Source organism: Erpetoichthys calabaricus, chromosome 4 (genome assembly GCF_900747795.2).
Source record: "Erpetoichthys calabaricus chromosome 4, fErpCal1.3, whole genome shotgun sequence".
In the NCBI taxonomy this organism is placed as follows: domain Eukaryota; kingdom Metazoa; phylum Chordata; class Cladistia; order Polypteriformes; family Polypteridae; genus Erpetoichthys; species Erpetoichthys calabaricus.
The window spans coordinates 246,597,083-246,617,225 of NC_041397.2; the positions used below are offsets into that span (position 1 = coordinate 246,597,083).

General features: G+C 37.4%; 2 protein-coding genes across 12 annotated transcripts in view; both read left to right on the forward strand.

Annotated features, from left to right (window-relative positions):
• Positions 1-20,143, forward strand: part of fhip1b (FHF complex subunit HOOK interacting protein 1B) — a 287,627-nt gene that overhangs the window by 245,228 nt on the left and 22,256 nt on the right. For 6 of the 11 annotated variants that reach the window (XM_051926176.1, XM_051926178.1, XM_051926181.1 and 3 more), the window contains exons 9-10: positions 3,153-4,406; positions 4,783-4,961. The exons of 4 other annotated variants lie outside the window; for them this stretch is intronic. In XM_051926176.1, the coding sequence (XP_051782136.1) occupies positions 3,153-4,406; positions 4,783-4,961 (1,433 nt within the window). The remainder of the gene's footprint in view (positions 1-3,152; positions 4,407-4,782; positions 4,962-20,143) is intronic. One more of the 11 variants, XM_051926182.1, reaches the window with a different exon arrangement.
• LOC114651236 (uncharacterized) overlaps positions 1-20,143 on the forward strand; it is a 118,942-nt gene that overhangs the window by 48,307 nt on the left and 50,492 nt on the right. The window lies entirely within an intron of this gene.

A 20,143-nucleotide genomic window follows, 5' to 3' on the forward strand; every position in this document is an offset into this window, starting at 1 on the left:
TCATGGTTACTGTATACTGTATAAAATAGTTTAATCTATCTGCATTTACTTTTCAGACTGAATCTGGTTTAGGTGCTTCTGTGAAAATATGAACTGCAAAATATGCATTTGAAGTAAACGGTGTGTCAAACTTTGTCAAAAGCACTGCTGTTACAGATTTCCTACTCAAAACACCCAAATCATCAAATCTGCTTAATAACACTAATAAAATCAGGGAGAGGGCTGCACAACATCCACCTTTTGACTGCACATCTAAAGTAGTAATTAAAGAAAATTAACATTACTTTCTAATTGGATATGCAAACTTGCCATGACAAAATAGCCACTGCATTTTAACACATTGTACAGCCTTAGAACACAATGCTTATCTAAACTCTTTTTTCTGTTGTTATGTTAGGTAGTGATGCAGTATTTGTGATAGAAAGATATTGTACCAAACAGAGGCACTTCTCAAGTGTGTGAAGCCCAGTAGGTGCGGTGGTCTACGTGTATGAGTGTGTGTCTCTGTGTCTGTTTGCCTGTATGTCTCCACTGTTGCAGCACTCATTAGAATGTGCAAATTAATTATTAAGCTTCAGTTACTTTGTGCTACTGAGCTCCTGAATTGGTAAAAGCAATTTTAACTTTTTATTTTCTGTCAGTGTCTAGTCTTTTGTTCAGTGTCTTTTCCTCTCTCTGTGATACCCTGGCAGCAGTTTAAAATGGACAGACTTCAGGAATTGGGGTTAGGAAGAAGCTCTGTGAGTTTAGCCTTTGCAGCATGGGATTTCGCCACTATTCACTGCACACTTTTTAATGGGTTGTCCCCAGTTGTGTATTGTTATCTGAAAATTACATCTGGCTGTGTGACTACCTAAATGGCAAATTTCGAGTAGAGGCTGGCTACTAGTGAGGAAATTTTGTGCAGCAAGTCTGTAAAGTCAGCAAGAGAAACAATAGTGTTAGCATCTAGAGCAACTGGGACAGTGTTGGCAAGAATGACAAAATTCGTATTCTCTTGTCATTTATCATGGTAAAAATAAGGAAATTACTAAAAAGAGGACTGGGCAAATCATTTCACTGTTGCTTTAATACCAGTTACCAGTAAGGAATCATAAGTAGAAAATAACTTTTGAAATACTTGAATAATGTTTTTAAATGGATTAAACACGGAGAATATTCCACAACTTGTAAGTAGTGATGACTGCAGAGAGGGGAAAGCATCACAACCAAGTCAGAGAATGTAAAGTACTGTGTGCAGAAAATATTGAGAAAACAAATATAAAAGAGGTCCTTTGTTTTTAGGAAAAACTAATTTTAGTGTTGAAAAGGTGAGAAAGCACAGTAACATTAGACTGCTTACTATACCAGTCAGCCTGCAGTTTCAAACAAATGCTGATGCAGTGCTGAGTCATTTCATGAAATGTGCACATATGCAACAGGTACCTCTTTTCAACTGACAGGGTTTGCTACTGCCAACAGCTTGTTGATAACTAGTGTTAATTACTGAAATTCGCCAAAGCATATTTTGCAGCGAATATGCTGTATTTGCCAGTGAGCTTGTTTGCGTAGTATTTTCCTGGAAATGTGTTGTGTAGCAGCTTAGGTGAACATTTTTTTCCCCCAAGCACCCCATGGTGCATTGCGAGGCCATCGTGATATTACAAGATGTAGCAGCCATTTGCAAAAGTTTCACACATGCTTACCAAGATCAGTGTTGTGTGATATTTTCACTGTATCTAACTGCACTCATTTCACCAAGGGGAAACCCAGCTCTTCCAGTCACAGTTGTTTTAATCCCAAACTTTGCTCCTTGATTGCTGTATCTGGGTCAACAGTGAACTTAAAAAGGTAAAATTGGCTCCCAAAGCCGCAAAGTTTGAGAAACACTGTTGGATTTCCACCTCACATGCATTTAACAAGAAAAAAAATTATAGTAATTAAAAACTGACTATAAGAAGAATATTATGAGTACTGTCACCAGATATATAACACTTATCCTCATACCCTGGCAACTCAACACCACATGGCTAATTATGTATGCAAATTAGCCATGTTCCCTGCTACAGTCCCAAAACAAGCTTTAAAGGAGCCCAGAATCCCCCCAGCCTGGCCTCATCAGCAAACAGAACACACTGAAATAATAAAAACAAAAGGTTTAATACTATTTATAAGGCATTATTATCTTTTTGATGAAAATATCTGCACAGGTAAAGCAGACCAAAATAGAGGTTCTAGCTGCGTCTGGAGCCATGTCAAACAATGAAATGAGCCAGTTCCATGTAGCCGGTTTCTGGCACTGCCAATGTGTGCCCCAAGAGTGGTACTCTGTGAGCAAAATTATCTATATTTTATATACTTATTGCTACTTTTGTGGCCATTTATTGCAAATTGTTTGTTTTGCAGTGTCTTTTTCTTTTTGAAGCACAATGGCACTAAAGCAGGCGATATTTTTGGCCATCATAATCAGTACAGCATAGTTAGCAGACTTTTTCCCCAGGTCTCAGGGACGCATAAAAGGGCATTACACCATTACAACCCACTTTAAACTAGTTCACTTCCTTCTTTCACCACTGACTTCAATGTATTCCACAGAGTTAATCAAAGTTCGCAAAGTTTTGATAATTTTGCCAAACTCATTGCAAAGTGGACTCTGCAGGGTTCGCTGATCACTATTGATCACATATGATGGCTTGAATGTTCCAACCATGCTTCTGTCATAGATTTTCTAATGTTTAGCAAAAGAAAATTGACTTAACCTTTTGAAATCAGAGAGCTATACTCTATTACTTTATATAATGACAAAGACTAATCTCCAGTCTACCACGCTCCCTGACAAAATTAAAACAGGTTTGATTTTTGTCTCAGGTCATAGGGTGTGCTCTGTGTATACAAAAGCTGGCAACCAATGAGCACTCATCTGGAAGATGAACTTGTTGATTAATTTACTTTAAAGTAAGTCTGAAAAATGAAAGGGAGATTTCAATTTTTGATTTTTAATGAATTTCCCAGCCTTTCTGAAAACATGTTTTCACTTTGTCATTATGGGTTGTTGAATGTAGGTTTGATGGGCAAAAGTGACAAATTTATCCATTTAAAATTAAATGTGCAACACAATAACGTGAAGGCATCTGAATACCTTCTGAATCCATATATTTATATATTTTTTCTAGTGCCAACAAGTCCTGCCATGGAATCCCCTGCAAAACCAAGCACTCCATCTCGCCTAGCCTTCTTTATTCGCCAGCAGAGTATGGGTTCAAGTTCAAATTTAGACCCACCCCAGTCTCCACGCAGTAGTAGTCTTACTGGAGAATCACCAGAAAGTCCATTGCATCAGACACCTGATCTAGGAGAACTGGAAACTGGATATCTTGAATATCTTAAAGATGCACGGAAGAACATTGAGCAGTGTGCTTGGGCTTGCCGCTGCTGGTCTGCTCCCTATGATGGAGAAGCACCATCTCCTAACTGTGTGACACTGCCTCCTCCAAATCCATCTTCACTGAACATAACTCCAGAGCATTATGGTAATCCAATCTTGACAGTTGAAAAAAATGCAGATTTTGAGGGAATAGATCCCAGCCTGCAAAGCATAACAAACAGTCACAAATCTGACAAGGATAGCTCAGATAGAGATAGTGGGGAATGGGACATCACTATTGGGCATAACTGCATAAGTTTAACACCACGTACTAAGAAGCGTACTCTGCGACCACAAGGAATTCTACCTACCGCTTCATCCCAGAGTTCTGGGCCTTGTAGTGCAAGTCACAGTCAGCTTCCTGTTAATGGCAGTGGTTATCCTTTCTTTAATGGTATAGGACAAATGGTGACAGGTACAAAAGAAAGGCAAGATGAAGAAATGGAGGTTAAAAAAGTTCGCAGAGATGATAATATTGAGAATGACTGTGGTGTACAAAATGGGGTGAAAGATGATAGACAGCAGTCTCCTGAAGCAAGAAGGCAGCTTTCTAGTAAAAGCCAAGTTTTGTCACCGTTATCATCATCTTTGTCTCAGAAATCATTAGTTTCACAAATTGGAGATGTTCCACATTTAGATATCAGCATATGCACAGCAGAGGCTCACAGCCTGGAATCTGTTGAAAGTCTGATTGATGAACTTATAGATCAAGCTCCAGGTGAAATAAATGGATCTGGTATCAGCATTGAGGTCTTCAGCAAGGAATTACGAGAGCTGGAAGAGACAGTGCAACAGCATCAGCGCCAAAGGATTCAGACCCTCTGTGATGATGCCAAAGACACCAGTAATGGAGGGAAGTGTCCCTCTCTTTACTTGTATAGAGAAGAAGAGGAAAGTTGCCAATCCCTTGATCTGAACCTTGCTGATTCAACAATACAGAAGGTGCAAAATGTGGGCACTATGTTGACCAGCCCTGCACGATCTGCAGGACAGCCTTACACAGGTATGTTATTTTTTTTTTTAACTGTGGCATGGTGATGTTGCCATTTGTAAGAACGATAAACTACTGTAAACAAATGTAAGAGTAGCACTTATCTGAGTCAGATTTCTCTCAGATGTGTCCAGTAACCATATAGATTATCTCATAAAGAGGAATAACCTAGGCACTAGATAATGTGTATTAGGAGAATTCATTATTATTAAATATAAATATTACTTTGTAGATTTTTTTCAATCATTTTTTGTCTGCTTATTGTTGCAAGCATTTTCGTGAGTAGAGACTTTTTGTGCTTAGCATTATTAATTGTGATTATGTTTCAACATTAGTTTACAATAAACTGCAGAGAACATAAACCAAGCTGTACACATTCCTTTCTCAGGACCCTTCATTGCAGCATTGTTTGCCAAGCTGGAGAATATGATGCAGAATTCTTTGTATGTGAATATAATGTTGACTGGAATGCTGTCACAATTAGCCTGCTATCCCCAACCCCTGCTCCGTTCCTTTCTGCTGAATACCAACATGGTCTTCCAACCCAGTGTGAAGTCACTCATCCAGGTATGAACCCTTCCTTCATCTTGTAACACCCTTTTGTGGTGTTCTTATTTCTTTTTCTTATGTAATCATGTTGCATGCTTTGTTTCTTTCACATTCCCTCATTTTTATTTTAGTTTCCTTGTCCAGTCTCTTGCTGCATTTTAGATATGTTCAAATTAAATTGTTACATTTTCCCAAGCTTACTGTAAATATTTGCAAAGAATTTGCATGTTTTTGCTTCTCAAAACAGTGATAGCAGAAGAATTTTATTAAATGTTTATTATAATACTGTAAGCGGTAATGTTTAGTTCAGTTTGTTTGGTTAAAAAAATAAAAATTTCCTATGTTAAATGGAATTTTCTGCTTAATTAAAATAACACTGATAAAAAAGTAACAAGCAATAATATGTTTTATATTGCAATTAATTTCAAATTGGATTTTTTAAAATTAATTATATTATTGAAAATCTTGATAATATTTAAATTGAATCACAAAGTAAAATTCTGTAAAAGACTTGCATTTAAATTTGGGAAAATGGATGAATGGATTTATGAATGGAAGATTCACCGTTATGACATTGTCAGCATCAGCAAACAACGACAACTATAATTAAAGTGTTATAAAAGAATTTGTACTACATGACTAACGTATTACATATGTACTGAACAGTTGATGAAAATACAGTTCCAAATAAATAAATAGAAGTATGCTTAGCAAGCAACATACTGTGCATACAATTATATACATTATGCATTACAAGGTTTTAAAGACAATTTACAAGACAACTTGATTGACCGTTAAAATATGGCTTGTGTGGTGGCTGGTACTACTGTCTTACAGTTCCAGAAGTCTGGCTTGAAATCTTTAGGCTGATAACTATCAGCATGTGGTCTGCAAAAGAGTTTTGAGTATTTGCTGCAGTTTAACACTAGAATTACCAGAGCCTACGAAAAAACTCGTAGATCCGGCCCACCTTAAATCGCTTCTTAAATCCGTTCACACCTCTCCGCCAGCATCCTTTGTCCTCTAAATGTGCTGATAAAAGACAAGCTGCCAGCAGCCGGCTATTCCATCCCCCCTCCGACTTAGAACGTGCGCGAACTTCTCCCAGCTCATGCCTTGATTGATTATCTGGGAGTGAAGTGGAGTTTTGGAGTGGAAATAATAGATCGTTATTTGGAACACATGCATTTCATGTGTGTTCCGTTTCTACAGTAATCTGTGTAAACACATTGTTAAAACAGAAACTTTTTCATATTTTAGTAATAAATGTTACAAAATGTAGTAGGCATAAACTATAGAATGTGTAAAGCCTGAGTTCCAAAGATCAAATAAACACTTTCACAAAAGTTTCAAAAATGATACAACAGTTTCCATGGCATAACACAATAAGATTTGCTTCTTAGAGCGCAGCAACTTTGCCGTGCCTCACAGACCTGAGTTCGATTCCCCGCTGGGGATAAAGTGTTGCTTTTTTTTTTTCTTTTTAACCTCAAACGGACATAAAATTTATAAATTGGCATGCACTGTCAGTTAATGAGATCGTTATATTTTCATGTGGGATGCTCCTTTGAAAATATTTTATTAACAATTGAGACTGCAATTAACATGAACAACTGTCCTTATAACTTATTTTTAAGATCTATACCACACAGACAGACAGAGCACTGCATAATAGAGAGACAGACAGGCAGAGATATATAAATTAACAGGGAATCCACATGTACTGAAAGAAAAAAAAAGATCAACATGTGCGTTGTTCCTGCTGCACTGAATAAGCTCACGTGCTCTAACATCACCCCTCCCCCCAATCTGACTCTCTAAGTAACAGCACAAGTACAGACGCAAACCAAGTGTAATCAAGACTCCCAGTTCGATCCCCACTCACTCTTAAATTTGCCGTTTTCAGTAGTAAGCTGCTCTTTTTGTTAATATTATACAGTACACACATGCACTTCGTTTGCGTCTGTACTTGTGCTGTTACTTAGAGAGTCAGATGGGGGAGGGGTGATGTTAGAGCACTTCAGCTTATTCAGTGCAGCAGGAACAACACACATGTTGATCTTTTTTTCTTTCAGTACATGTGCCTTCCCTGTTTATTTATATATCTCTGCCTGTCTGTCTCTCTATTACGCAGTGCTCTGTCTGTCTGTGTGTTATGGATCTTAAAAATAACAGTTATAGGGACAGTTGTTCATGTTAATTTTAGTCTCAAGTGTTAAAAATATTTTAAAAGGAACATCCCACATGAAAATATAACGATCTCATTAACTGACAGTGCATACCAATTTATACATTTTATGTCTGTTTGAGGTTATAAAGAAGAAAAAAAAAGCAACACTTTATCCCCAGCAGGGAATCGAACTCAGGTCTGTGAGGCACAGCAAAGTTGCTGCGCTCTCCGCCAGCATCCTTTGTCCTCTAAATGTGCTGATAAAAGACAAGCTGCCAGCAGCCGGCTATTCCCTCCCCCCGCCGACTTAGAACGTGCGTGAACTTCTCCCAGCTCATGCCTTGATTGATTATCTGGGAGTGAAGTGGAGTTTTAGAGTGGAAATAATAGATTGTTATTTGGAACACACGCATTTCATATGTGTTGCATTTCTACAGTAATCTGTGTAAACACATTGTTAAAACAGAAACGTTTTTTATATTCTAGTAGCAAATGACAAAATGTAGGCATAAACTATATAATGTATGAAGCCTGAAGTCCAAATATCAAAGAAACACTTTCACAAAAGGTACAAAAAAAAGCCACCGCCAAAAAAAGCTGCCTTAGTGTATGACATTGACACTCATTAGGTATCACTGTTTCCGTGGCGCAACAGGAATCAGAAGGTCATGAGTTCGATCCTGCACAGCTCCCTTTTGAGAAGTGTTCTTATTTTCACTATTTTAGAATAAAAAGATACATTTGATTTCAGTCTGTAACAGCCGGTGTAATTTATGATATTTGTAAAGGTTAGCTTTGTTTATTTTTTTTAAATTCACTTTTCATTGTCTCAGTCGCGTTCAGGAACCTTCCCTACCACCACCCCCCCCCCCATCTGACACTGCTGTTTTCACATAAAGACGCGCTATAGCTCTGCAGTGTATCACGATACATAAGACCGCGTGTTTTTTTTCCCCACAATTTTGCCAGTCCCCACGTGTTGCTGTATGCTGTTTCTTTTGTACTCCAGGACATGCAGAGGAAAGCATAGTAAAGAGCAGTAACTTCAGCGCTATATGCAATCATCAGACACTCCCCATCTGACACTACTGTTTTCACATAAAGACATGCTAAAGCTCTGCAGTGTACTTGTGACTGCATTGTCGTACCAATGCTTGCTAACTGAAGTGTCTGCATGCACTTTTCGTGGCATTATACGTGTATTTTTTGAGCATGCCCATGTAGCTCAAACACAGGAAGATATGTTGATGTAAAAGTATAACAAAACAAGTGCACTTTTATTCAAGACTATAACCGAAGAAAAAAGAAAGCAAGTTACGGTAGGCGGTTGATATGACAGCTTGCATGGTGGAATGCTAAGAACTGCTGATTTCCATTCTGTGCTATATAACTGTTAACATTTGAATCTGATGATTGCATATAGCGCTGTCTTATTCAGTGTGCGCAAGAACATGCAGGTGGCCAGTTGCTGCGTGCTACAACGTACATTTTAAAAAAAGAAAGAGACAAATATATGTGACGTTTTGAAGAAATCATTTTATGACGCGAATAGTACCAATCAGAAAACATCATCGAAGTAATGCAATATTATTTGAAAACGAACAGCGTCAGATCGGGTGTGAAGTTATACTGGCGCTGTTTGAGCCAGATCAGAAGCTGAATAAGCTGAAAAAGCTTCTGTTCTGACTCAAAGTAAAAAAGCATGAATTAATCAACAGAAATAACCGCGATTGACATTTTAAACTTAACGATTTACAGTGCATACCAATTTATAAATTTAATGTCCGTTTGAGGAAAAAAAAAAAAACACCTTCTTCAAAGCTGGGAATCGAACTCACGTCTCTGTAGCACAACAGGGCTGCTGTGCCCCAAGTCAGCAAACCATAACGTTAAGCCACGGAAGCTGTTGTATCACCCTTGAACCTTTTGTGAAAGTGTTTATTTGATGTTTGGACATCAGGCTTCACAGATTCTATGGTTTATGCCTACATTTTGTAACATTTATTACTAAAATATGAAAAAGTTTCTGTTTTAGCAATGTGTTAACACAGATTACTGTAGAAACAGAACACGCATGAAATGCATGTATTCCAAATAGCGATCTATTATTTCCATTCTAAAACTCCAGCAGTTCAGTCACTCCCAGATAATCAAACAAGGCATGAGCTGGGAAAACTTAGTGAACGTTCTGCGACGGTGGGGGATGGAATAGCCGGCTGCTCGCTGCTCCTCTTAATCGGCACATTTAGAAGACAAAAGAGAGGTGAGAACGGTTTTAAGGTGGGCCGGATCTACGAGTTTTTTCGTAGACTCTGGTAATTCTAGTGTTAAGAAGTGATTTAAGGTGGGCCGGATCTACGAGTTTTTTCGTAGGCTCTGGTAATTCTAGTGTTAATAGCTGCAGCCTTAATTTCAGATCACATGGCAAATTAAATAGGAGACACAATGGTGCAGTGGTTAGCACTGCTGCTCCAATGACATGGAGTCCATTCCTGCATCTGATTGAGGTATGTTTAGTGTTTTTACATTCTGTAAGTGTTTCAGAGGTTTCACACCAGGTTCTTTGGTTCTTCTCCTGCATCCTGAGCACATGGGAGAATGGGTTAATTGTCCAATAGTAATTGACCTTGTGTGCATTTGAGTGTGAGAGGACTTAACGATGAACCTTCACTACTTCTGTATTAGATTGCTGCAAGGAAAGAATCAAACAACCTTCTTGAAACTCCCCCCTCAATTCCTGCACCTAGATGTTTATGCTGTGTTGATTTTGTGTTTGTATATGTTACAAAGCTCAAAAATCACCAAAGAAGAGAGGATTGTGAGTGTGTATATTCTCTTAGATGCAGGCGTACTTACCCTACACACCAACACCCATATTCACTTACATAGCTCTACTTTTATGAAAATCACAATAAGGCTGAACTAATTAAAATTAGTACATTTTTTAAGAATCATTCACAATCTCACTGTATAAGCCAATAAAAATGTTATTTAGTACATATATGCATACATACAATGTCATTATGGATACAGAAGAAAATCTTCTGAGGACATGGCAGAATGTCCAAATTGCAAACAGACAATGAATGGGCATATTATTTGAAGTAAAAATGTTGATTCATTGAAGTCGGAGTGATAACTAGTATGCCGTTTGGTTTCCAGAATGTTCTGTGCACAAGCAAATTTGCAAAGCAAACTTTACTGAGCATTTTCAACATGTCTTAGAGTACTGCACTCCACCTTTAGCTCCCATAAACATTGAAGAACACATTAAAAAACATCCACTCTCGCTCATCCTCTGCCACTTTAATAAGTGGTCGGAAAGTAACAGGTGAAAATAATGTATAAATGGAGAGATTGTGCAAACTTCACAAAAACAGTTATTGTCTTTGAAATTGGACCCATGTAATAATGTATAATTTAAGATACATTTCCAATAGAACAGAAAAATATCCATTCATAAATGATACTGATTTGCATATTTTGGCATGTACTTGACCAAAACTGATTCATTGAATAAATGTATGTAATTAATTGTGATTAATCACATCTAACATTAAAACTTAATTATAAAATTAATACATAAATCATGAAGTAAATACACACCGAATTATAAATTGAATGTAGAATCAACACAAAGGAATTTTTTAAAATGACATGACCTTAGACCTGAACTTTTAACAAAATACTACTTCAGCAAGTATAACCTGAATTTGAATGCCTTCCTAAAAGGCAAGTTGAAAAGAAGGCAATAAGAAAATGAGGCCAATTTATTAATTATCAAATTGGCATAGGATATGAGACACAGACATGTCAAAGTAAAAATTAAACGATTATAATGACCTATTGACTTTGAATGCACTGCTGAATACTGATTTAATTGTAAGAGTAAGCATCTCTATGGGCATACATTAAAACTTGTGTTGAAACTCCATAAATACGAGGGTAATCCCAAAAGTAAGGTCTCCTATATTTTTATAAATACAAACAACCGTTTATTTTCTATAATATTTACATCATTTTAAAGGTTAAAGAATTATTTATTTTTCTACATAATCGCCATTTCGGTCGATGCATTTTTGTAGACGCTGTGGTAGTTTTAGAAAGCTCGCTGCCATGTCCTTCAGGAAGCATTGAACCTCATCTTTCACCTCTTCGTCGGAGCAGAATCACCATCCGGACAAATGTTCTTTCAACTTAGGGAACAGGTGGTAGTCACTGGGTGCCAAGTCTGGACTATAGGGTTGGTGGGTGGGTCTTCTGTCAGCATACGTGGTACCCATCTTGCGTACACCTTCCGATATTGCAACTTTTTCATTAAAATCCTGTGGATGGTGCTTTGGCAAACCTCAGGAACCAAAATGCAGAGAGCATCCAGAGTGATCCGTCGATGTTTACGCATGTTTTCCTCAACCTTCGCGACTGTCTCGTTGGAAATTGACGGTCTCCCACTCCTTTGTTCGTCGTGAATTTCAGTACGACCGGCTGTAAACTCTCTACACCACTTGCGAACGTTTTTGACATCCATGCACAACTGTCCATACACTTTCGTCAATTGGTGATGAATTTCAACCGGTTTAACGCCTTTTGCGTTCAAAAATTGAATAATTGCGCGAACTTCGCACTTGGCGGTAGCGTTTAACGGGAGCTCCATTTTCAAGGGCTGCCAAGCAAAGATTGAGCATCCCAGCAAAGCCGCGCATGGAGTGGAGTGGAAGAGGCACCAATCACAACAGTGTGGCCAACAGCCGTACGAACAGTTTTTCTACGTCCCCACCGCTTTGGAGACCTTACTTTTGGGATTGCCCTCGTACTATCCTCAATTATTCACCATAAACGACTTGATAATTATACTCTACACAAGTGTTTTTCAACAGGTGCACTGTGGAAGTAACAGTGTAGTGCCCCAGGTATCGAGACCTGTACAAGGAGGACAGGACTATCTGAAGAAGCCAACATAAAAGCAGCTCTTTGATCACCATTTTGCAGACAGTTTAGCACATGTATAGATTTAAAGCTTTTATGGTTGTTAGAATCATGGTGTGCCTTGGGATTTTTTTGGGTTACAAAAAGTGTGCCACCACAAAAAACAGTTGGAAAACACTGCTCTACCTACACCTTTGCTCCTGGCACACTAAAAAGATTCTGTAGCTGCTATCTTGCATAAAAATGGACACTATGCATTACTTGAATGGTTATGTTGCATTCTTTGCATAAATTAGTGAAGATACTAAAAACTTGAACATGGGTAGTGATAATCTTTACATTTCTATTTCATTGATTTTTGTCATTATATTAGGGCAGTCAGAATGCTAGTGAGTTAAATGCAGAGATTTTGGTTTTAGAGCCACTCAGAGATAACTTATTTAGCACTTGTGTGATATGACTTTATTTCGATCTTCTTACAGAAACATGAAATATAAAAAAGGAGAGAGCTTAATTTTTACCTTTTGAGCTTTTCTGTGGTACTGCACCAGGAGTGTCCTAAATCTCCCTCCCAAACTCCTTTCCTCCCACTCCCCTGCATCTATGTCAGTATATATAAATCAAGAAAAGAACACCAGTGCTACATATTGACATCTGGTGTATTGTTGTGAACTGCGTAATATGAAATGTTAAACCTTTAAATGAAAAGTTTATTTCATAAAATTTTTAATGGTAGTATATAAATATAATACTGGATATATAAATATGATACTGGATGTCTATGTAATTTTTTAGGTATACACTTATTTGTATTATTGTTTTGTAATGTTAAAAAAAAATACATGAAAATGCCGCCTGACCAAAGCATTTGCCTTGTTGCCGGCCCTGGATTCAACAATATTTTTTATCATGTTAAACAGGCCACATTAATTGCAAAAATGAAATGCATTAACTTTCCCAGGCCTAATATTTTTATATGTTACTTTCCCCATGATGTTTGTGTGGTGGCCAGGAAAAATTGTAATACCATATCAAATTTCTGTTATCCAGGTATGTGTTCAAAATATGCAAAACATGCTTAATTTGGCTAAAATATTAAGCTAATTCCAGGAAAGGCAGCATTCATTGCCAGAAGACAAACAAGAGACTCTGAAGTCAGCTAAGAGAAGTCTCTATAGTTCTATAAGACCAAAATTAAACTTTTTATCTATCAGACTAAACACCATATTTAATGTAAGTCAAATACCTCACACTATCAAAACCACTCCATCCCTGCCATGAAACGTAGTGATGGCAGCATCTTGCTGTGGACCCTTGAAGGGTTGTGAGGGTAGAAAGTAAAATGTATGCAGCAAAGTACATGGAAATCCTGGAAGAAAACCTGAAGAAGTTTACAATAAACCTAAACCTTGGAAAAAAGCTTTGTTTTTCAGCAAAACAAAACACCCCAAGCTTAAACCCAAAACTATATAGGAACAGCTTAGAAACAGCAATGTTAATGTCCTGGAGTTGTGAAGTCGGAGTCCAGGTCTCAGTCTAATTGAGAATTTGTGTCTAGGCTTAAAAAAGAGCTTTTCACTCACGATCCAAATGTAGTCTGATTGAACTGGACCAGTTTTTAAAAGAGGAAAGATGAAAAATTGCAGTGCCTAGATGTACAAACCTGATAGAGACCTATCTACAAAGACACAACCCTGTAAATTATGCTAAAAGTGCATATACTAAATGCTGGCTTTAAGAGAGTGAATACAATTAATTATTGTGTATTTTGTATTTGTAATTAGTTTATACCCGTTTGCAGAGGTTGGTTATCACTTGGACTTTGAAGTTTCTTTTTCTGTTGATCAATGCCATAAAAAACAATTTAAACTTATTGTGATTCAATGCTGTATAATAATCAAATGTGAAAACTTCTAAGAGAGAATACTTACTGGGCATTTTACATGTTCAGTTATGTGCCCTTCTACTTGGAGCACTGCATTTCACACATACTATGTTCAGCTACTTTTCATTTTCTCAAAAAAAGTACACAGTGGCAGTTAGCACATCAAGTTGGCAGTATATAGTGTAATGGCAGGAAGTGCCTGGTTAAGGGAAACAAGTAGTGATGCTATGATTGGGATTTTTAGAGCGAACACCAATCACCTTTTTCGTGCCTATAGACAATCACCAGTTTCATGGAAATTCTAAAGCCTTAGAAGCCTGCATAACCATCCATTTGTAGATTTCATGTCCCAAGTTAAATTGTTATCCTTTCTCCAAAAAAATAAACCATAGACTACAATTTTTACAATTTTTTTTATGACAAAATCAAATGTTGAAGGCTTATTGTTCCATGACCATCAAGTAAAATGAGTTAAATCATTTGAAATACTTTTTTAAACTAATAAAACATTTTATATATTTTTTTCTGCAAAATATATAACCATATATATTTGAGACATTAGCAAGAATACTAAAATCTAATAACAGACTTAATGACAGCCCACAATTGTTTTTGAGGAAGATACAAGGCTAACAGGCTTAAGTTTAAAATTAAAACAACCTTGTTTGGGTCTAAAGCCAGCAACCCTTTTGTTTCCTAAGTAGTAAGGGCAGATATGTCTTTTTAAGTATGGGCATCTCTTTAATTTTTAAGACTATCTGCTCCTCTTAAAATTCACATTCTGAGCTGTAGTGCTAAACAGACTCTAGTTTGCTGTTCATACTGATTCAATGGAAGGTCTATTTTAATTAAAGTACAAGATGAAAAGGTGAAAGCAGCTACTTTTTTAATGTCAACAGGCCCCTTTTCTACCACTGTAACTTCATCAGGACAGCATATTCCTCTGCCTTTCCTCTCCATGCATGAGACGCCTCCTCAGATTTTTAGTTCTTGGCTTTTCTTTCTCAAATCTGAAAGCCAATACTTTTGATTTTCTTTCTCCTAAACCCTGCCCAGATCCTCCATTTTTACAGATTGCCTTTTGGCAACAGAAATTCATGGGCACTTCCTCAAATCCTATTACACTTTTCCTAGAGGAACATTACATCTGCATTACTATAATACTTAGAAAATCAGAACCTGAAAAAGTCACTTTTGGAATCTCTATGGCCAAGCACCTCATTTTTAAAACTTTATGTGATGTCAACCATGAAAATACTTGTATGGCAAAAAACAGGAAAATGCGTACACCAAACGAAATCAGATTTATAAAACCTGGGATACACACATTTCTACGCACCTTATCCTTTATAAATCACAATCATCTTGTAAATGTGCATTTGTGAATGTGCCTCAAACCTCACCCAGTTACCCTAAAATAACCATATATGAACCATGCTAATCAACATCATACATATGCAATCTCAATACGGCAGACCTTGACTGGCTGGTAGTGCAGCAACATGACAAATCCAGTAGTGCGAGATAGAAGTTCTGGTCTCTAAATTAGAGGCACGCAAAGAACCTTTATTTAGTGGCCTAAGCGCGGGTGTCAGCATCAAATGCAAATATGTTGAATGGCAACATGTTATTGCTGCTGTAAATGCTATGAGCTCCAGCCACACCATGCCTGAAATAAAAAGTAAAATAAAAAAGGTCCAGTAAGAGTGCATTAAAGTGCTCCTATTAAAACAGACACTGATGCAAATTGCCTTTTTATGTTGGAAACAACATGTTATGTTACATATATACTGTATGCACCCAGACCATATGAAAACTGGATATAGCTCTTTGTCAGTCGGTTAAAGGCTTCCAGCACAGTGAGCAATGCAGAGTGAGGCTTGGCTGAAATATTCCTGACCTGTTGGCCAGTAACCTGAGAAGTAGCAATGGATAGTCTAAATCGGCGAATATAAACAAAAAAGTTCTTTGGTGCAGATAAGCATGATTTGCCCTCTTGAAAGGGAAGTAAAATGTAGTCCGCATCATATTCATCACATCTGAGCTTCAGTATGTTTGTCGGCTTGATGTATTGAATTATTATGCATGTAATTTATCATTATGCATTGTCGTTTATCTTATTTGGCTACATTTCCCTATTTGATCAAGTGTGTCGTCATTTCCAAGTTTCTCCAAAATGTTGCATATGCATGGGTCAGAGTTGCCGTAAATATACACATTCTCGTCAAGTTAACTTTTATAAATCCCTACATTTGCACTATTTTTGTACATACGCAAGCATTATAAATGAGTCTTCAGGTCATTTGTAGTGAAATTTGACCAGCTTTAATAAGCAGCCAATCTTTCAGAGAATGACTAGAAACAAGGTAGACACCTGTTGCATATTTATTATCTGTATACATTTGTTCCATAAAGGTAGTTTGTGAGCAGATAGATGGGGTTCAGAGTCATGACCAAATGAATGTCTCCATCTCTGATACCTCTGTTCTTCTGTTTCGCATATCAGGAAAACTGTCTTGTATATACACCAAGTACCAAGGAGCCATCTCTGGGCCCATAGCAACAAAGGAGTTTATACTTTGGGAATGTGGAATGATTGGGATATTGAAGGACATTGCTTTGGGATGTGAGGATTACCTTTTCTTTATACTGAATCATTTTATGGCTATACTGTGTTGAGCCGAGGGATTTTAATGTACATATTTGTACTTTTATATATTATGTATGTGATACCTTTATTTATTTAAATAAATATTTTAGCATGGCATTTTTAAAGATATATTATGGATCAGTCGAGTTACTGATGGAAGATTCTGAATTTCAGGGGTGATCCAGTTTGTCCAAATTGGAGCAATTTTGAATGGGAATTTAAAGATTATTTGGTAAATGTGCAATCCTCTGAAGAGTAAATAAACATCCTTCTAGCTGTGCACTTTCCACTGCCTCATCAGAAGCATATTTCACAATATGGCCTTTAATAATGTCTCTTGAGCAATAATTGTAAAACAAATTTTATAGCTATTAATCCTCTGAAAAAAATTTATTTAATGTTTACACTGCAGTGCCTCACTTCAGCAACAGAAATCACTCCTTTTTGTCTCTAACATGATAAATTGTTTGTCTATGAACCGAATTTCTATTCTGTTTAAATGGCAGACTGGATGGATGGATGGATGGATGGATGGAACTTCTGTCCACTCAGGTGGAGCTGCTTATATGGTCAAAAATCCATTAAAAGGCATACAATGGAAATGAAAGTTATATAAAGTTAAAAAATTACCAGTCAGTGCCCAAATTAACATATTGTAGTAATGAGTTACTCCTATCAACATCTGCTGGAAATAAGATTATCTAGTTACTTGGACAAGTCAAGGAGTTTAAATTTGCAAAAGTACCTTACTCTGCAGGACTCTGACATGTCTTTGAAAATGCTGCAAAGGTCATCTCCAAATTATACATGCCCAAAGCTTTCTCTGTGTTAACAGCCTGTATCTAGCACCTCCGTTGAAATTCAGGTCTTTTAGAAAGTAGTGTTTTTTAATGAGCAATTAAGCATCCCATCTTCATCCTCCTTGGTAAAATGACACCTACATCTCTATACATTTATAAAACTAAAATGAACAACTGTACCTGATTTCCTTTCATTGCAGTGAACACTAACTGCAATTGTGCCTTTATCCATGTGTGCAAAAAGTTATTTTGGGAAAAGGTTTTTAGACCATAATGAACATGCAAATAATAAATAAGACTTTATGACCAACACCCTCCAAACCCTTCCTCATCGACCAACCATACCCAAACATCCATATATCTTCCCCTTCTTATTTGCTATATATTGCCTTGGGTTCCTGTAAGTCTAATCATTTTCCTCTGATGATGATTCCTGGTAAGAATCTAATAAATGTTATTCATTTGCTCCCTTTGTGGATTTTCTGGTTCAAATATGCTAACCATATCACAGACCTTTGCCTCCATACATACATATATAATATATACACACATTTGCAGAAAAGAAGAAAGTTGTTTGTGCTGATGTGAGTATTAAGATAGATTGGAAAAATGTGTAGGAGAGAGAAAAGAAAAAAAGAAAAAAAAAATGTATTTGTCACATACAATTATATACAGTGTATATTATACACAGTTCAGTATGTAGTGATATGCTTAGCTGCTAAAATCCAAGACTGTGCATTAAAAGAACGCAATAAAAATATCAATATGTGCAATGACAGCATAAATAATAACTTATTATAAGAGAATTAGTAATAGCTCATCATGTAGTTCTAGGCACTACCCTCATTTAGGATGTGTATAGTCTTTAATATGAAGCTCCTCCTCAGTCTCTCTGATCTGGTCATTAGGCACCAATAGTGTTTCCATGAACGTGGTACAAAGAAGAGGCCATTGTTATGGTAGCTTGCATCACTAATTATTTGTTTTGCTCTGGTCTGACATCACTTGATATAGATGTCCTGGAGTTGGAAAGTGCACACCCACTGATGCATTCAGCTGAGCCTTGCATTCTTGCTGTGTGCTGTTTTCAAACCTTGGCAGTAATACTTCCCATCAGGATACTTTTCGATGGTGGTTATGTAGATGTTCTTTAGTATCAAGGAGGATAGACTAAAATCCCTGTGGCGACTGAGGTGGCAGTTCCTTCTTCACCAAAGTGTCAATATGGTGGATCAGGTCAGGTCTTCTGTGACGTGGAAACTGAGGTATCTGAAACTGCCCTCCCTATCAACCAGAGTATTGTTAATACTAAGAGGGTGGTAGTGTCTTTGCTGTTTTCTCCCAAAATCCACAATCGACTTCTTTATCTTGCTGACATTCAGGAGAAGATTATTATCGTGACACAAGTGTGATAGACTACACTTCATCCAGGAAAGCCAGCTCATTGTTGTTAGAGATAGTCCTACTACATATGTGTCATCAGCAAACTTGACAATGATATTAGTGTCATGTACAGCCATACAGTCATTCCTATATAAGGAATATAGCAGAGGACTCGTAACACAGTCCTGTGGAGTCAGTGAGTGGAGTTAAGAGTGAGGGATGATGAAGTGTGGCCACCCGCTAGCACCTGTCAAGAATTTAAAACCCCACCTGCGCAGTGAAGTGTTCAAATCCAGCTCTGTGACCTTGGTGGTGAGCTTAGAGGGGTTTAATGTGTTAAATACTTAATTGGCATCACTATAGTATACTGTATGTAGAATCAAGGTACTGGCATCACCTTTGGATATCCTGGAGCGATAAGCAAACTATAATCGATTTAGCTCTTTAGGCATTGAAGAGCATATCTATTTCTTGGCTAGCCTCCAAAACACTTTATTACTTTAGACATTAGTGCAATGGGATAGCAGTCATTCAGGCAGGTTGGATGTGATTTTGTACAGAGACAGTGGTGGACCATTTAAAGCATATCGGTCTGATAGATTGGATTATGAAGAGATTAAGTATTACCTTTTTTAAAGCATGTCCTAGAATGCCATTTGGACCTGAAACCGTCTGGGCCTGCTGCCTTCCTGGTGTTCACTTTCAGTTGCAGATATGTTGTACCAGCATTCACATCAAACCACACATAAAATTATTAAACACATCTGCCAGATAGGTGTTTCCACTTCCTGTGGTGGGAGCAGTGTTGCGTTATAGTCTTTTATTGTTTGTAGACCTTGCCATATGTGCTTGGAATCTTACTGCTCAAATTGTCCTTGAATTTTTTCCCCCATATCACTGCTTAGCATTTTTCAAAGTTCTCCTCGGGTTTTTCAAGGCAGCTTTGTAATAGTCCATATTCCCACACGCCATCTCTGAGTTGTACACATCTGTGCATGTGTTTAGTGCATCACAAATGGTCTTATCCACTTGTGGTTTTTGATTTGGGTAAGTCCTGATGATGACATTGGGACCAATGTCTTCCCCTAGTTTACTAATAAAGCATACCACTTCTTCCATAAACACAATGATGTTGTCACTGAGTAGCAATTATTGGTGTGCCTAGGTTCCCTCAGCCTGTTCCTCACTCCAGCGTGTTTCCCTCAATGTTTTTTTCGGGTTTGTCTGCTGTAGTTGTAGTCTTTTATGAAGGATCTCACTCAGCCAAGCTGAGTCTGTGAATATGGAGTCAGAAAGCTGATGAGTGACCATCCTTCCAATGTTTCTTAGTGTCTGGCATTCTTAGCTGATGACGCTAAAAGTAGCAGGTGAAAAAAAGCTAAGTAA